This window comes from Heptranchias perlo, chromosome 21 (assembly GCF_035084215.1).
Source record: "Heptranchias perlo isolate sHepPer1 chromosome 21, sHepPer1.hap1, whole genome shotgun sequence".
NCBI lineage: Eukaryota > Metazoa > Chordata > Chondrichthyes > Hexanchiformes > Hexanchidae > Heptranchias > Heptranchias perlo.
This window is the reverse complement of record NC_090345.1, coordinates 29,075,451-29,095,450: the sequence shown is the minus strand read 5'-3', so window position 1 is coordinate 29,095,450 and position 20,000 is coordinate 29,075,451. Positions and strand designations below refer to the sequence as shown.

At 37.6% G+C, this 20,000-nt stretch overlaps 1 protein-coding gene across 7 annotated transcripts in view; it reads left to right on the top strand.

The window, feature by feature from the left end:
- Nucleotides 1–20,000, top strand: part of ebf3a (EBF transcription factor 3a) — a 109,121-nt gene that overhangs the window by 65,119 nt on the left and 24,002 nt on the right. For 5 of the 7 annotated variants that reach the window (XM_068002383.1, XM_068002379.1, XM_068002381.1 and 2 more), the window contains exons 7-10: nucleotides 6,853–6,934; nucleotides 10,636–10,780; nucleotides 17,272–17,402; nucleotides 17,890–18,016. In XM_068002383.1, the coding sequence (XP_067858484.1) occupies nucleotides 6,853–6,934; nucleotides 10,636–10,780; nucleotides 17,272–17,402; nucleotides 17,890–18,016 (485 nt within the window). The remainder of the gene's footprint in view (nucleotides 1–6,852; nucleotides 6,935–10,635; nucleotides 10,781–17,271; nucleotides 17,403–17,889; nucleotides 18,017–20,000) is intronic. The other 2 variants (XM_068002384.1, XM_068002382.1) reach the window with 1 other exon arrangement.

Below are 20,000 nucleotides of genomic sequence, written 5' to 3'. Positions count from 1 at the left end.
GGGGGGTGGGTCGGATTGCAAATACAGGGGAGGGGGGAGCCCAGGGCAGTTGTGACCCAGGTTATTTTTGTGGGGCCCTCCTGCTCGTCTTGGCCCCACAAAAATAATTTAAAACTTAACTTTTCAGGGTCTTTCAGCTCTATCATCATTGAAATTGGCCGGAGAGTGCATGGTGCATGTTCCAATCAGTTCTATCCTAAAATGGCAATCAGGGTCTTATGCACGTCATAAGACCCCAATTTGCATATTGAAAGGGACCTACTTCTTGAAACAGGTAGGCGCTTTGGCCACCCAGCGGTAGGGCCCTCTGAACGTAACAGCGAGCCAATCATCAATGTTAATGGGGCGGGAAGTCTGCTGACCCCATTTTGAGGCCGTTAACATTGTTTTGGCAAGTTAAAAGCGACCCCATTGGACTCTAATTGAATGGAGAGGTTCTAATAATGTCGTGAAACTCAGTAGACCTGTTAGATTTAATTGCAGCTTGAATCTTAGTCCACGTATATATGTTATGTATAATATACAGATTATTATTTGGAAAAAAAAGTTTCTTTCCTTACAATTATGTGTTGCATAATTGCAAAGTTGAGGTGGTGTGACATAGCTGATTGTGATGTTAAACTCAAAGGTATCACATGGCAGATCCTGTATTCTCATGTTTTTCTTCAAAGGCAATTTTGTGATTTATATCCTGGTACATTTATTCTGGTATATATTATTCCTTATATTATCCAATAGAATTTAATTCCCTTTTACATTTTGTTGTTTTTGATCCTCTTGTTTTCTCCCTTTATTTCCCAGTTGAGGTCATTTGCGGCCACAAAGTCCCTGCGAGTCGGGGGAGTTGGAACAGTTGAGTGACTACACTGTTAGTCCTAATGTCAGCTTGGCTCAGATGGCAACACTCTCAGTTCTACATCAGAAGGTTGTGGGTTCAAGCCCCATTCTAGGACTTTAGGGCATAATGTAATCTGATACTTCAGTGTAGTGCTGAGGGACTGCTGCAATATTGGAGGGGTTTTCTTCCAGATGAGATGTTAAGCTGAGCCATTGTTTGCCTGTTCAGGTGGTTCAAGTGGATGTTAAAGAACCCATGACTATTCAGAGAAACGCAGGGAGTTCCGGTGTCCTGGCTAATATTATTTCCTCAACCAACATCACCAAAAATAGTAATTCCTCTCACTGCTGTTTGTGGGACCTTGCTATGTGCAATTCATTGTATGTGAAGTGCTTTGGAATATTCCCGAGAGATGTGATGAGGCATTATATAAATGGAAGTTCTTTCTGACAACCCTCATTGCTGCTTAGCAGTCAACTGACACGAAATGTGCCTGCAGCGGGGAGCTGAAAATGTCAGTTTTTCCAACTAGCTTAAGGTGGGGCAACCTGCCGCAGTATTGCTTGCCCGAGAACGGATGTAACTTTTGCTCAAAGCAGTAGGCAAACCAGAGTGATACGTAGACCTAAGACTCAAATCTCACAAGAGCACAACATAAATATGGATCAGGAAGGTCGTTTGGTCCATCTTAGCCCACCCATCTAGAAAACCTGCAATCCACCATCATGGCACTCAACAGTCTCTTCACAATATAATATAATACACACAGAAGAGGAAGGCCATTTTATCTCATCCATTTAGAGAAAAATAAAACTATAATTCCCCATCAGAGTAGCCAATGGATTCTTAAATTATTCCTGGGTTCTTGCTTCCACTGCCCTTTCCAGAAGTTTATTCTATGGAATGATCAGTCTGTCATGTGAAGAATAACTTCCTGACATAGTCCTAAATTTGCCTTTCACTAGTTTGAATCTGTGCCATCTTGTCATTGTAATAAATATTTTTGGATTTACCTTTACGAAACTTTTTACATGTCTCAATAAGGTCATCTCTCAATCGCCTCTTCTCTAGGCTGAAAAGCCCAAGTTTCTTCCTCATGACTCTGATGCTAGTGATCAGTCTTGTGTTCTTCTCTGCACTGCCTGTAGGGCTTGAATGTTTCCTTTATAAAATGGACACAGGACTGAAGGTGGGATTTGACTAGAGCATTATACAGTTTAAGCAGCAGTTCTTTGACTTGTACTCTCCTGTTTTGGCTATATAGATCAGCATTCTATTTCCTTAGTTGGTTGCTGCTCTGCAGTGAATAGACAAATCTGCTATTACCCCTAATTTATTTTCAACTTCACCCTTAGCTATTTCGATAACATTCATGGAGTACTTGTACTTCCAATTTTATCTTTCTATATGAAGTACTTCACACTTGTCTGTATTCAATTTCATCTGTTCTGTTCACTTGCATATTTTATCTAACCCACTTTGTATCTCCTGGACTGCCTCCTCAAATTCAACTGCCCCTCCTAGTTCGGTATCATCTGCGAATTTGGTCAGTTTGCATTAAGCTCCTGCATCTAAGTGATTAATGTAAATTAGAAACTAATCCAAACACCAATTCCTGGGGCACTCCATTCAATGTTTCCTACCACCCTGACATCAGTCTCCTAACAAGTATCAACTGCTTCCTATCCTCAGTAAATTTCTTATCCATTCCTATCACTTTAAGCTTAAGTCGCAGCCTTTCATACAGAATTTTCTCAAAAGGCTTTTTTGGAAATCTATATATACCACATTGTAGGGCTTTCCAAGTCTATTTGAAATGTCACGTCCTCAAAAAAGTCACGGTAGTTGGTCAGGTAGGATCTTTCCTTCCTGAATCTGTATTGGCTGCTGTTACAAAGGTAATCCTAAAATTTACTTCTAATCAATTCTATTATTTTACCTGGGATTGATGCAAGACTGATTAGTGCCTTCAAGGTTTTTGATTGCATTATTCCACCTGGAAGTCCATTCTAGGTGCAAATCACTTTGTGTGAAGAATGTCCTGACGTTAGTGTAAATTCATCTTTCAATAATTTTTAAACTTCAATACGGATTTGGGCACATAATCTGGGATGACACTTCAGTACTGTATTGTCAGAGGTGGTCTTTCAGATGAGATGGTAAACAAAATCCTTGTTTGCCTGCTCAGATGGATGTAAAAGTTCCCGTGGTAGTATTTGAAGAGGAGGGAGTAATCCCAGTGTCCTGGCAAACATTCCCTCCTCAACCACCACCATCAAAAACTGATCATCTAATCATTCATTCATTATCTGCTATTGTGACCTTGCTGTTGACCAATTGGCTACTTCATTTGTCTACACAACAACAGTGACTGCACTTCAAAAGTAATCCATTGGTTGTGAAGTGCTTTGGAATGTCAAGTTGTTTTTTTTCTTCTTTAAAGGCATGGTACCATGCTCTAGTGTCCAGGTTAAACTTGAAGAATGTTTGCATTTGCCTCTTTTGTAACATTTACTATCGTATACACCTCTAAAGTCCCTTTCCAGTCACCTCCTTTCAACTTTGAAGAGCCCAAGTTACTCAATTTTCCTTCATAACTCTATCCTCTGGCATAAGGATCTACCTGTGGTTCTTTTTTTGCATTATCTCCTTTTATTACTTAGCGAGAAAGTAAGCTCTCTACTACCACTACTATCAGGTCACTGGTTTTATGGCATTATTACACAGCTGTTGCTAAATTCCAATTACTAGAACTGTCACCTATAGGAACTAATTCTTTCTTTATCTACAAGTTGTTCAGATAATTGGGACTCTAGTATATTCTTTTTCTCACTGTTGCTAGGTATGTGCAGAGAGAGAAAAAGTGATAAAATCTAAATGATCAAAATTTTGACTTTTTTTTCCTCAATTACTAGTGCCATGGAGCACAAACAGTTTAAACATCAAGCCAGCTGCATTTCTAAAGAGCTAATCTATTTCTCCTTTGACCAGAGGGAAAGAAATCATTATTACATGATTAGTGGCTTTAGTTAGGCAAAAAGCAGCAGTAGCAAGCAAGGCAGTGAGAATGAGTTGTATTAATTACCTAACACTTGCTGGCAAGATAATTTTATCAACGATTTGGCCACTGGAAAGTTGCAGCTTTTGATAAAAGCTGATAAGTCCTTAGTTACAACAAAACATTGGGGAGAGGGGCAGTGTCAAATGAAATGCATCTCATCAGCTTTTCAGTGACAAACCAAATTCATTCCTCATGTAATTGATAACGGACTCAGCCAATTATTTCACACATTACAATACACAGAGGTCCCTTTTACAGGTTTTGTGCTGCTGTAATTAGCTATGCTAATATCTCCTTTATTGGCCCTAATATTGCTCAACACCTTTTGCCATCCTGAAACCCACCAGAGTCTCATGGCCTGTCAGGATAGCTGATTATTGAGAAGGATAGCTTTAATCAAACATAATTGCAGTTAATTTTTCTCTCCTGCTCTCGTTTGCCAGCATCTAATGCCGTAGACTCGTTGATATTCCATTAAATTACAATTAAACAGGCTGCTTTGTTTCTGATAGTCTGAACAACACCACAAAGTTCTGTAGCCATTTAAGAGTGCTGTTTAGTAATAATTGCTTCCACACTCACAAAGGAGCAATTTACACAATACCCATGTAGAATTTAAACAGCACATAATGTAATGGATATTACACTTGAGTCTAACACTACAATTAAAATGATTTTCATCAGATAAGAAAAGAGCTCTTGCTAATCAACTTCATAAAAGTAAAAATAAATGAACCAATTCATAGTTCAAACATGCATCAATTGAAGTGGCTGTGAAAATGACATGGAAAGACCAAACTGTTAGCTTTTGTGAATTAGTGTTATTTGTATCATTAACATGACTCATACACAAGTTTAAGCCATATTGGTATATTGAGGAATTATGGGATAGTATTTGTGTAAACAGTGACCCATACAAGAATATAAGCTGTTCGTGGCAACTACAACATCTGTGGACGATCTTTTAGTAAAAACATCTAATGTGTATTACTCTTCTATGAAATCATGCTCCTACTTGGTAAATATTTAAATTCCATATTTGATTGTCTTTTCTATCCTCAATTAAATATTTAATATCTCTGCCATAATGATCATGTCAATAGCACGAATGCAAAGTTGGGTGTTCATGAACACTATGTTGACGCTGAATAAACTGCAATACATAAGTGCTCAAGAAAGTAGAAATTCCAATTTGGCATGTTGTAAGAAACAATTGAATTTATTGAGGATTAGAGAGGAGATTTCCAAATGAGGTATATTGGCCAATAAAACAAAAAACAATTCAAAGACCTCACATTACACCCATTTCCAGTCCCATATTGGTGGGTGGCATTGTTTTGCAGGGGCAGCAGATCAGTTTGAACTAGAGCCGGAGAGAAGCAGAAGTAAATAAAGCCCATATTTCAAGCTTGATTTACTCTAAAACCTACTGTGAAAGATTATGACTCTTTAGGGAAATAAACACAGGGTCAGAGAATTAGTGTACATAATGGTCATTTTGATAATGGGCCAACCGATGCAACCTTAAACATACTGTACACAATTAAGCATAATGCACTAATGACAACACAGGATTTTTATCACCTCTCTGTGATCAGCAAATCTGTGTTTGGCAGTAATAAAGAGTTTATTGGTGCTGAAGTCAAAGATTTTCTGCCACACAAAAAGATTTTTTTTTTGCTTTCAATGCAAGCACAGACATCCTTTGAGCACTGGTGGCTGAAAACACAAATTCATGCAGGCTGTCAGATATCCCCTATGAAGTTGCTGTATGAAGGGTAAGAGAGCAAATGACTAGAAATGCCTTTTGACTTCCTTGTGCATGGCCTGGTACAGCCAATACCCACTAAGAGACCAGCACCTTATGCCCAAGCTGCCTTACTACATTCTTGCCTGACAGTTTCAGATCAAAAAGTTACAAGCACTCTTGGTGCTGATTCAATGCAGGATACAATTCAGAGAAAAATGTATCAGTTCCACAAGTAAATGTTGTCATTACTGGGGCAGGTTGCAATTAAAGGATAACCGTATTGTTTTGCCCAGGCTTCTCCCAAATAGGAAATGCTTTGCTATATTTCAGTATTGCTAGATTGTGTGAAAATATATAAAAAGTTAGCATCCAACAACGGAAAGGCCGTGATCACTTATAAATTTTGGTGATGACATGGTACAGTGGTGGTCACTACTGCTGCAGAGAAAATTTGGTTCATGTGCTTTATTAGTGATCTTATGCAGGTATTGACAAATTAAGAGCAATATGTTATAGAATATTAGGAAATTCATTTACGAGTTTTAAACCATATGTAGTTTGCCATCTCTGGTACTCTAAAGGTAAACAATTTTTAAAAAATCCTTCAAGAGGCCATCAAAATATTTCAGATTGCATAAAAGATTCATTTATGTTGTTATATGTAAAAGATGGCAGTTAAAGAGGAGGAACATTTGCAGATGAACTGTCTTCACCCAGTCTCTCACAGATGACATTTGTTCAGAAGATTAGCCAGGTTGTAATGTGCAGCATAATTGCCCTGTGCGTATGTCCCCGAAGTGAAACCTAATTGCTTGACAGGCCCATAACTTTGCTGTATGCTCTCACCTTGTTAGGTCCTATTCTGATGTAGTTAAAATGAAGCATGGCCGCAGGTGTGTGTAATTTACCTGGGTATTGACTTTGCCTGCCTTAATTGCAGAGTAGTTGTTAGTAAAAATTGGTGGGTGGAATATCAAGTGACTTATGTTGATGGCAGATGTGCATGCAAGGGAAACTGTGAACGATATATAATGAATAATAAAAGGTGTAATACAAAGGCAGCAAAATATGTGAGCCACACATATTAATGCAAGCCTTTTGTTCTTTATGATGATCTTATTTATTCATCCATCACTCAAAGCAGCTATTTGCTTATTCTTCTCATGTATTTTTAATATTTTTGTGTTCTATATTTAATTTTAGATTCTTCTTAAAGTTTTTCCTCAAGTGCAATCAGAACTGCTTGAAGAATGCAGGAAATCCGAGAGACATGCGCAGGTTCCAGGTAATTACAAACAAATTAGAATAAAAAACGTACTTTGTAATGGACTCTTAATTTTGGGGGATTTATTGGGGGGGATATCTGTCTGGTATAAAACAGGCTATTTACATATTTTTTGCACACATTTATTTATTTATTTTCTCCCCTCTTTAGACCGCCCCATGCCATGCACTATTTCCTGACTGAAAGGTTGGACAAGTGACCTGCTCGCAGGGCTCTGGCAAGGCAATGACTGTGTGTAATCAGCTATAAGAAGGTACAGGAGAGTGGCCCGGGTTAACACACCTGCCGATTTTCCTTACCTCCACTTAGCACCTCCCAAACAACCCAGCAGAGACCAGAAACTCTGTGTGGAGAATCACAGGCACAAACCCGCATCCTATAACTCTGTAACAGCATATGTTCGTGCATGAACCTGCTGTACCATTGGGCCACCTCATATAAAAAAAAAGTTTGAAACAATTTGTTCGTTCTAAATTTAAAACAAAAATATTTAATATAAATCCATCAGGTGCAGTGCTTTAGTAATAATGCCTGTTCAATTTAAAATACACATATTAGTATCTTTGTGAAAAGTGTTTACTAAAAAAGAAATCAAAACAGTAAACTCAATTCTTCAAATTATTGGCATTTGATTAAATCAATTCCTAATTAATTTTCAAACTAAAAACACCATGAACATGCATCTCTGTTTGATGCATACACATATCTTTGATTGTTCTTAATAGTATAATTATAACAGTGAGTCCTTTTACAAAGGTACTAAAAGAAAATAAAGACTTATTAAAAAAATGTATTGTTCAATGAATGACTCTAGAACCAAAAAAAACTTATATAGTAAGAAAAGTACTTTATTGAAATTTGACTTTATGCCCAAGTGCTAAGTCTTGGACAGTAATACCTTTATTTAAACTCAAGCGATACTACTTTATAGAATTTCATTTTGTAATATAGAATAGTTTGCAGATTGTCTTACAGTCAGTCGGGGTTTCTTGGGGAATAGTACTGCAGCAGTTTTTTCCCTATATATTTAAACAATTTGTTCATTTAACTGGCTAGCAGGAGTCTGTGTATTGTTTTCTTCTGTGCTATGGAATAGTTACAAAATAAGGGGACAGATGCTTTGTACCTAACACAAATTTCTACATTTCTCACAGGAAAAGGCAATTATTTAGTGAAAATGATGTTCGGATAAGCACATTTTCAATTTTTAAAACAAATTTCAGCTTTTATTTATCTCATTTGAGGACTAATGTAATATATTGCAAAAAGCAGCATGGTTAACATGATTTACATGAAAGTAGAAAGTTTTAACTGCATTGTCAATAGGCTACTAAATATGGTGGTGTCGAGTATTTGTTCAGAATCAGCAGTAGTAAGTTATGAATCATGCTATCTGATTATGGTTTTGAGAAAGATATCTGTGGTTAACTATACAAGGAGACACGTTTGTGCCACCTTAAAGTATAACCAAATGTATTAGCTAAAATGACTAGGCTGAAGAATTTTATAACAGGATAAAAATTCTCACTGCAAAAATGCAGTAGTGTTTCCATTTTTCATGCATCTCAGATACATGGCATTGGTGATATTGATCCATTGATGTGGAGCAGAAGGTCAAACCTAGAATGAGTGGAAATGTCCTCTTTGTCCCACTGATGACTAAAAGAAGCATCAGTCACCGGTGATCTTGTGGTCGACAGTGGAGCCACTAGTCACTAGAAGGACTTTCTTGGGTCTCTTCAGCTAATCTCCCTGCTTCTCAGAAGGTTTAACTGGTCTTAACTGGGTGTCAGACCCTAGACAATCATTTTGCCAATTTCACTGCCTCAGCACCTTTCTTGAGGTGCACTGCAGGAGCATGAAGGAACATCGCATTCTTTGTTTTGTGCTGAACTGCACACTTTTTCTCGGTAAATGACCTACATAAAATGACAAATCAAAGATGGCTGTGATTTGACACTCTGGTCTGGCTTTCATATCCTGCAAACCAATCACTTTTTAATACTATAAGATATGAATTGCTACCAAAAAGCCATAGCTTCTATTCTGATTCAACATAATTATACTGAATTATTATATAATATAGAAAAAAGAAGCTTTGAATATACGGGCATGCTTTTTTTTTGTGTTTTTAATAGTTATGCATTTGGATCATTGATTGGCACAATGAATGCCGTTTTGGGGTAACATTATTACTATACAGTTGTTTGATTATCTGGTAATGCAGCAAATACTATTCAGCTAAAACAATGAAGGCATCAGCAGCACGTTGGTAAGATCAAGAGAGGTGGCGTTTTATATCTGAACTAAATCCATGAATAATAAAGGATTTTCTTAAACTTTCCAAGAATCACAAATACAGAAAACTGTTTGTGCAAATTGATTTACATAACTTCTGTCAGTGGCAACTCCATCCAATAATGCTAGCATTATTTACACTCCAAAGTCGGAACATTCCAGGGCTTGCTCCACGCCAACCCCAGGTTAGAGAGTTTGACCCTGACACAATGTCCATGCTTTGTTGCTTGAGTGTAGTGATTCAAATTTTGGAGCTCATCACATTTAGGTGGTTAGAACTGGATGTTCTTACTTACACAACGCTTGGCACTTCCACTGTTAGGAACACATTTGAACCTTTATTTTATATATTTAAAAAAAGGCATGTTATTGTGGTTGCACAGTTCTTTGCATTATGAATTTAGGATATTGATTAAAATAGGCGGTTACATTAAGGCAGACTCTGCAGGCAAATAATCATTTCCGAAAACTGTTACTTTCAGTTTCATTGTGAACTTTAAAGTAAGTGATGGAATTTCCAAAATAAATTTCACAGAAGCACATTCTAACATTTAAAGCGGGGTCATGCATTTTGTGTGCTTTCCCTTCCACTTACTACCAAGAAGCAGCTGGAAGTCAGAGAAGTCTCTATCCATCATTTATCCTATGGCCAGTCCCTGAACCTGGACGCAGAATGAAACTCTTTCACTCAAAAGAGGAAATTCCATTGACATACCAGGGTCAATCACCATCAAAATGAACTTGAGAAGGGCTTATTTTTCACTGATTGAAAACACTTTCACTATTCATATTCAGCTCTTTCTTTTCAGATGCAAAAAAGTTCATTATTAGTGATTAAATGCAAGTGGAAAATTGACCTGGGATAATTTACCAAGAGAAAGCAGGAAAGCCTACTGATTTATTAAAGAGTTTGTGGTAATTTCAGAATCCTTGCCTCCTTTCATGTGAACCCATTCTCAAGTGAGGTAATTCTAATTAGATAAACTAGTTAATCAATATATCAATAGATCAATGAAAACAGCAACTATTTAAATGAGTAGCTTGAGGGGTGTTTTAGGGCCTGATAATGGTGAGTAGAATATTCCCATGAATTGCATTCATTTGTTAACATAATAGGCAGATTAAATTGTAATTAGTGTGGCGGGCTTTTAAGAGACACAATTATAAGAGAAAGCTTTTACAGAGGCTGCATGAATGACAGGTATTTATAGCGACTACATAAACTGTTCTTGAAAGGAGCATCTTCAGTCTGGCACCACTCCACACTCTCAGCAAAGACAGTTTAATTTAACTGTAAAATAAGGCCCTTGTATTTCTTTTCAGCTCATTAAGGTGTCAGCACTTTGCAGACTTTTTGCACAATACTGTAACTATCCCCTAACTAATGTGTTCTTTATTCCCAGGTTGTTATATCGACAACAGTTAATGTCGACGGCCATGTGCTGGCTGTCTCAGACAACATGTTTGTACACAACAATTCTAAGCATGGAAGGCGGGCTCGACGCCTTGACCCTTCAGAAGGTACGGCTCCTTCTTATCTGGAAAATGGTAGGCACACACATTTTACATTGCGCATTATGATTTGCAGAAGCTTTTTTTTCATTGCATTTTACGTTTCTGTTCTTTCAGTGACACAATCTTCAAGTTACATTTCCGTTCAAATACATTTTATACACCACTGGCCAAAAAATATTTCTGAACAAGTTAGTCAACACTATCATTTTACTTCATCTCGACTCTATTTACTTCACTTTTTCCACAATTTCATTCTTATTACCATATACTTTTCCAGTAAAACCACATCATCATCAGTTTCTTTGGAATAGATCACTTTATTCTATTTCTTTTCTTTTGCTAGCAGCTTTCCACCATTGCTTTTATTTATTTCTGGCAACTGCCTTGCCGTGGTCAGCAACACAGAACTCCACTGGCAGGTTGGATTTGTAAGTTACAGTGATGGTAAAAAAACATGATCAAATCTGTAAAGAATTTACTGTGAGGTCAGTTTCCTGTTGCTGGGCCCTGCTGTTGCAGATGAAAACTGTGGGGTTTGCATACGAGAAAAACAGCACGCAAAATGTTTTTCTTCCAACCGATTATATATGACTGACTGACTGCCTGGTTCACCTGCAAAGGGAAGGTAGGGTGCGGAGAAAACTAGGGGAAAAGTGACTTTGAATCCAGAGAATTGCTGAAATCTGGAATACAATGGACTAAAAATGAATCTTTGCCTGCTCCAGTCACAGTGCATTAGATGGGAACTGCAAAGTAACAGGAAGTCATGTCAGATTGGGGAAAAATGCACTTATTCGCCTCATTTGATAAGGGTTGTGGTTTTTGGGAGAGCAAAAAGCATTGAAAAAATAAAGCAGACTTACATCTCAATTTAAGTCCAATGAAAAAGTGAATAATGTTCTTTGGAAAAACACCAAATGTTATGTTCATTCCAGACTCACCTAAGACATTTGATTTTAATAAACAAGTTTGCCAACTATAATGAAACATTGGAGATAATGATGTGTGATGTTTCAGTTGATAACAACCAAAGCTTAATATGGAAAATCATGGATTCCCCTGAGAGGTCAATGGGTAAATGCCCAACCTTGCTCTGAGTAATGCATAGTCATTTGCCTGAGGAAGGAGAAAATCTCCGAAAGCTTGTGAATTTAAAATAAAATTGCTGGACTATAACTTGGTGTTGTAAAATTGTTTACAACTGAGTAATGCAGACTAGAAAGGTCCTAGGTTGCATTGGTCTGTATTGAATTAGCCGACCTTAGCCAGGGCAGGCGGTGAAAACCTCGGTTGGTCTAAATGTTACCAGGCTAGGAAATGGTAAAAATCATTTGTTTTGCCCTGCTGTTGTTTCCTTTCCAGTAACCTCTTCTGGAAAATGCCAATTTGTGTGATGCCCCTATGGTCAAATAGCCTGATAACATTCCCTGTCTGAGCTCATGCATGAAGAATGGTCACCCGGGTGAGATATCAGAAGGCTGCTGGCAACTGTGGGAACCAGACCTCGAGCCTGAGCCACTGCCTCTGGGGGTAGGCGGAGGGGAGAGAATTTGAAAAAAATGCAAACTGATAAATTTACTTATTAATATATTAAAATGAATCTTCATTCAAATCTGTTGCCATAACGATTTATTCAAACTTAAAATAAATTTGTGCATCTATCATAAATACTTTTTCCAAAGAGTTCACTTTTATATACAAATGGATTAAAAAGTCATTATGGCTTATGACATGTTGTTTATCTGCTTTGTATCCATTGAAGTAGGTGTGTGTTTTGCCTAGCAACCAAACACTAATGAGGCCCTCAATTAAAAAGGCTGAATCCTATACCCAATCCTAGTCCTCCCTAGGGATGGAACCAGTCACATTATGGGTTAAAGCAACCATGCTTGCTACTCTGATACTAAGTCTTCTAATGAAACCATCAACAGTAGCAGCAGTAGTAAAGTGAAAACTCAAACTATTGTAAAAAGTAAAAAAACGTACAGCTAAGTGCCAGTTACACAAAAATAAAATTGAAGTACCTTCTTTATCTAAGATCATGGGGTAGTGTGAACTTTAAAATCTTTTATCATCCTTTCTTGCTATTTGCAGTTACACATCTTTTTATATAATTTTAACTGCTTGAAAATAAGAGGGTTTCTTGCAATTATAATTTAACTCCATCCTGTTAACTTTCTAGCCAATAACCCGTCAACTGAAGGAATCACTAAAATTCACTCTTATACTGCTCCCTGGGTGGGATGTAAAAAAACACATGAATGGCCCAATTTAAAGCAGGATATTCAGTTATAAAATGTAATTCCATACCTACACAGGGCTGAATATTTTCTGCTTGAAGAAGACAGTATGCTTTGAATTAGCAACACATTTTTTATCAGAAAGTGCTCTGTGAAAACTGCAGATATGTGTCTGAATGCAGCTTCTCTTTGCTAACACCTCATTATCCAATCATCTAATATTCACCAGCAGTATATACACTCACAGACCGTTTCCAAGAGAACTAATTCCCCCTGCTGCTGCTGCTGTTGCTGCTGCTGCTGTGGAAGCCTGCCATTGAATCCTTCAGAGCTTACAAAATACAGATTATTTACAGTTGCTGAATACAGCTGATGGTGGGGGGGGGGGAAGCAAAACAATGGATGCACCTTCAAGCATTGTAGAGAATCAAATTTTAATCTTTTTTTGTCACTGATTTTGTAAATTACTCTACCACCACTCAGTGTTCAGCATTTCTATCGCCCCCGCCCCAACCCCACCGCCCCCCCCCTCAATATGAGGCCTGCAGCACTGTAGTGATTTGCATGCCAAGTGCCTGTAATGCTGTTAGGTTTATGCAATAAAGACAACTCAATGCAGGCTGCAGGGTTTTAGTGAGTTAAAGGGAACAGATGGCCCTAGGAGAGGTAAAAGGTATAATCCTATCAGCTGGAGTATCAACCAGCCATCTGGACATCCCAAGCACAATTACAAGACATTTTAGTACGCAGAACAAAGAAGTCTTCGCAAGGCAAGATTAGGCTTGTTTGAATGCTTTATTATTGTAAATCCAAAGAAAGGTGACAAATGCTGTTATAATGCTCTGGAGAAATAACTTATGGTAGGAAAAGTTGCATGGGTGAAGGTTTTACTGGCAAATCCATAGGAAATTAGGAAGTATTAAATGATGAGAGTAATTTACTTTGAAAGTTCTACTTGCTGAAATGTAGATCCTTTGTTCAGTAGTTTTTGTTTTAATGATATTTAAACTTGCTGTTACATTTTCTGGAATTATTCGATGTGCTGTGGCAACTATAGGAGTAAATACTGATTTGACTGACCGTTTGTAAATCACTCCAAAAAGAGTAATGTAATATTTTATAGTAAAATGCCAAATACAGATTCAGTTAACAATTACCAATGGTAAATTATTAATTTAAAAATTGAAGCGCTTGATTTTTAAATGTCTCTGCACAAGCACAAATGATGATGCTCCTGCATCTTTTTTTGCACAATCACATAGAATAGCTATTTTCAGCACCATTGTGCTGATCTGGAACTTGGCACAAGCGTGTGCCACATTATTATGGAAATGAAGTGGCAATGACAGGAATGGTGCAAGAGCATTCCATTTGCGTCATTACCACGATCATCAGGGATTTCGAAAATAACGTGAAAGTTATGGACTTTGTAGATTGAAACCCATAAAAAAAATAGCCTGCTGGAGGCTTGTGAAGTGTGTTGAGGTCATTCTTGGTAAAAGAAAAGTTTTTTTTAAAAAAAGGGCCTAGTATTATTGAGTGGTCAGTCCAGCTTCTTCTCCATGATTCCCCAAACTAGGCTAGGCTGTCTGGGGGACCTTTCAAGGTGAGATACTTTCCTTGAGGGAGTGAGGGTGAGTCAACTTGTGCTTTTCTCACTCACTTCTTAGTGACGATTGTAGCAATTTGGGAATAGATCACACACCTGCCCTTACGTTTGAGGATAAGTACGTGATGCAGGGCAACTTAAAAACAGAGAACTGTGAGAGTAAAAATGGAGGGAAAACATATCTAAAACAAGCTTAATAAAATAATATTGTTTGCCCAAAAAGATGTAAAGAATGGTCTGCATTAAAATGGGTGTTTTCTGAAAATCAATGTCTTAATTCTAGTCATAACAACCAATTTGTAGCTTTGCCTTGGGGAACAGATAAACTCAGTGTTCACAGAATTTAAATGAAGTTGAAAGTGTATTAAGTATAGAAAAGTCAGATAATAGAAGGCTAACATACAAGTATAAGTATATACAGCAGTTATAATAAAAAAGCTCATTTGCACTCAACCAAAGATATGTATTAAGTCATGTCCAGTTTTGGCTCGTGCTGATGAGCAGCTTTTAACCTAAAATGCATTGTAAAACGTGAAGTATAGTTTGAATGAATGCCTCAACTTTTTCCAACTAACAGAAGGAAGGAAAAGCACAGATTTGCTGTTCTTCTGCTGCTGTCTTCATCTGCTCTTTCCAATTTCTATCATCTGCTTGAGTGCATTGTGCATGTATATCATTAGATCTCTAACACTGTCTGTGTAATTCATTTTGCCATGGTTCCCATTGAACACATGTTCCTTCTCTGTATGTGCATTGAAATGTATGCAAATACAGGCAGAAGGAAGATGGCTCAAGGCACAGGCGGAGTCAGACCCATGTTCTCTGCTGAGAAGCATTGCAAATTCCGCGGTGATGTGCGAGCTTGTCAGGCCACAGCTGCCAGACAGCAGCCTCTTGTGCATGCAGCAAATCCTATATTCTTTTCTTCTCTCACCTCCAAAGTAAATTTGTTTACTGTAATTTTTTGTGTGAATTATTTGCCATAATTGGCTGCGCTGATGAAGGTCACTCCCTTTGAGGAGACTTGTCAGTCTTTAGAGAGCTGATCCTTTTCAAACGATCTCTGTGCAATTAAGAAAAGCAAATGTCACTTGGAAGCCTCAGAAATGAAAATTTGTATGAACTTATTAGCATGAAGTCAACAGCAATAGTTAAGGGCAGGCTCTCAGTGTGTGCTCAGATCCTCTGTTGCAGAGGGAGATGCACGTGGAATCAGCAAATATAACCTCCACTAGTCCAACATAAAAGCAAATAAAGAAAGGTGGCATGTCTTAAGTATACTACACAACAATAGCTACTAGTGATTAACAACGACTGCCTAGGAGTTGCTGCTTGAACTGATTAGTGACAACTAAATGGACAACAAGTATAAAACAAAATTTGATTTAAAATGCGAATAGTTGTAATGGACGTCTACAGACTACCATAACTTTTCGTTAATTATATTTTATTAAGGAATAAATAAAAATGACCTTTGACCCATTAAATAATATGCATTGAGAACAACAGAACATAGTAGTGCTTGTGATGTAGCAACCATACAGTTTATCACGTAGGTGATGACCGAAATTTTTAAATTAAAATTTAGTAATCTCATCATAAGCAACAGACCCAGGAAAATCTACAGTGTTTTTTTTTTCAAATGTATGACTTAACCATTTAAGAAATCAGTTGCTTTAGCAAAATGTATGAATGGTATTTAGGTTATTTTGAGGACAATCAGTATGTGGCACTTACAAACCAACCCCTACAGGTAAAAATTACAGCAGCAGGATTTGCTTGTCATAGGGAAAGTGTACGTCTCAGTATTTGCTCCTTTGCATGAAAGTCAGCCGTACAAAAGACCATCAAAGCCGATGAAAAAGGTCTGTCAACACCATGTAAAGAAGGCCTGATCAAAGTAAAGAACAAAGCGATTCACTCAGAGGCTGTGCAGCCTTCAGCCTTAGCATTGCTGCAGCTCAGTGGCTGCTGCGAGCCAGGATTGACTGGTGCTAGCTGCTGCCTCCTGTGCTAAGTCTGCACCACTTGTAATAACTCATGCAAATGTGAGGACTCTAGAGACAAAGAGAGGTCAAGTAAATGGCTCATGGATTCATGTCGACAAACAATATTAGATGTAAAATGTGTACCTTTGACAGAAGTATTAATATAGCGCTTTTGATTTTTTGTGATGAAAAGTGAAAAGTAGTAATTACAGAATGACAAGGGAAAATGAAGTTTTGAACCAAAGGCAAAGTTCGCGGATGAAAAACCCAACCCAATTAGCTGCTTATGAGGAATCGAAATTCAGAGCATTTGCTCTTCCATCTCCCTCAACAACCTTTTGATTGACTCTGCTTAGATCTGTAAAGCAAAGCAGATAAATTGACATGCCACATGCATGCAATGCTTAATCATTTGTAATAGCCATATTTGCCCTGACATATAATTTGCTACATCAAGCTATTTTTCTTGTGTGCTAGCAAACTGCTGCTTGGCCTTTGCAGTGTAAAACAGTTAATGGTTTGCTTTTACTACATGAACATGCTGAGATATGATTGTGCTTTTTTTGCTAAACTGCAGAGAGCAATCATTCACTTTGTGACTTTGCTTTGCATGATTTGTCATTGTGGATGGGATCTTGCAACCAGGACGATAGATTTCAAGCTCTTATTTTCCCTTTGTACACACAGCTACTCCATGCATAAAAGCTATCAGCCCTAGTGAAGGTTGGACCACTGGTGGAGCCACAGTCATCATAATAGGAGACAACTTCTTTGATGGTTTGCAAGTTGTATTCGGCACTATGCTGGTTTGGAGTGAGGTAAGCTTTCTGATTTGGATGTTAAAATGTGCAGCATGTCACGACTTATTCGAACAAACTGTTGTATCATAAGACTTTTTCAATGAGTCTCGGAGATGTATTTACATTGGGCAATTTATCTGACAAATTGTGTTAAACGCAGCTGATGTCAACTTACGCCATCTAGTGGATAATGTTTTGTATGAGATCTTTCAATACAATTGAATAATTAGCACTAGAAAATTACTGGAAGAGAACTTAGGGAGACATATGGAGGCAATTTTCATGTGAATGATGCCTCGTGGCTTTTCCTGCAAGCTAAAACCAAGGATCATTTACAAGAGATTTTGTCAAGCTATAGATCTCTGAACTGCATGTGAGAGAGGAGGGCAAATTTTCAGATGTGTGCTCAATTTGGATTAATTTTCATAATCACGCTCAACTGGCAAGCATCATTTCTATCTCTGTCATCTTAGCCTTAAGTCTGTTTACTGTATGATTCTTCTAGCTGATAACTCCCCATGCCATCAGAGTTCAAACTCCACCTCGGCACATTCCTGGAGTGGTAGAAGTCACCCTGTCTTACAAGTCAAAGCAGTTCTGCAAAGGTGCTCCCGGACGATTTGTCTACACTGGTAAGTTGATTTTCAAAAAAAAAAGCTTGGAAGTCTTGAAAAGATTTAATGAGTGAGCAACGATGTGAAATTCAAAAGGTAAAAAGAAGGAAATAGGAACTTATACGCCAGCAGGGAGAAAGGGGAGGTGAGGTCGTAGCCTGTCTGACCTGGAAGCTTCTGTCTGATTTGGAGTGCTCCTAAATTGATGGGGACAATGAGATAATCATTGAAAATTGCTTTCACCATTGAAAGCCGAGCCAAGTCCCACTGTATTTCACAATATGAAAATTATGTGAACCCAAGGAGAGGAGGGACTGATTCTCCAGGGCAGCTGTTTTCTATCAGAGTCCCACCAAGCTTGCAGTCTGACTAGCCACTCCAGCATTTAACCTTCTCAGCATGAGGAGGGACACAGGGCAATGAGGCTGCAGGATAATGAAGCAAGAGCGTAGTGTAGGGCATACAGCTTGTGGAAAGTATAACTTAAAGACATTAACAGCTTATCTACAGCCCTATTAAAGTGCCAAATCTCAGGGAATAGCTTGTGGAGGACACCATTAGTCACACATACTAAGAGGATTGTGCTGATTCTCATCAGGGACAGAACAAACATATCCCACTATATCTATGCAGTTTTTTTTCCCTGCCCCTTGCAGTCATTATAAAGATACAATTACCATGGGAGACAGTAGCAGTTCAGTTGATTAGCATGGTGAATTAAAAGAATGAGTCACAAATGACATGTCCGGTTCTTCTGCACAAGTCCTTCTTATTCCCTGTACACCTCACCCCTCTTGTAAGAAGGTCAAAAATGAGAGAGAACTAACAATTTCAAGCAACTAGCACTTAGTGCCAGAATTAACAATCACACTTTGTGTAATTGCCATTTAATAGTAAATTACCATATAGACTGTAAAATACAATATAAATTGCCTTATGTTTAAAATTAAATTAACTATATATTTTATCACATTCAACAGTAAATTGGTCAAACTAATATCAGGAGGTGAATTTTTAATTCAAATATCTGAGTAGTGGTTGATTATTTATTCACAAATAATTACTTAACTATTGGACACCTCTTTTCATACAGATTGTGCCATGCTGTTTTTGATTGATTCCAGCTTTTTTTGTCAACATGAACATTACACTCTCCTGGGACTAAATCAGAAGCACTGAAGTAATCTGATACCACAGTATATAATCAAACTTTTGTACAAAGTAATATTTGCCCCTAAATCACACTGGATTATATTAAAAGAAGGTACAACAAGTATGGCAACTTAAAAAGGTTGCCATGATATTTTTTTCTTTTTAATTAAATGAATTGGAGCACTGGTCACAATTAATTTATTACTGCAAATTATAATTGTCGCACCAGTAATTGAAACAAGATTACAGTTAAATCCATCTTGTAAAATTACGTTTTAAGTTAAGAAGTGAACCTTTCCAGTAGCAAAATATTCTGTTTTGAAATGAAAGCAAGCATTTCACTTAAATGCTGTCTTTTAACAAAAGGAACTCGACCAAATTAATGTTTGTTTTGCTTGAAGCATAGATCCACAGCATGCCATGAATAAAGTTCTGTTAGAAGTTAGCGCTGACCTCTTCTACCCACAAGTTTTGTTGACCCACCCTCATTTTAGAAACTTCTTTTGCTCAATTATAGAAATTATCGCAAATTACTAGGAGTCAACGTGTCGTTTGCAGCAGACTGAAGCCAGTAACTAAACACAGATACTGGCAGCCAATCGTAAACATGTTCTGAACGGGTACAGAAAAGCTTGACTGCTGAATATGTTGGAACTAGTTCCAGGTCCTGTAATACATTTGCTAGTCGCAGATATAAATGGTCATTTCAGCACAAAGGCTTACATTCAATTTCAGGTTTATGAAATCATTACTCTCTCGTGATCTTTCACAATTTATGTTTTCTCTGATAGAGCATTTGTGCAAAGAACTGGATTGTACTCTACTTGAGCAGAACTTGGCATATGACCAA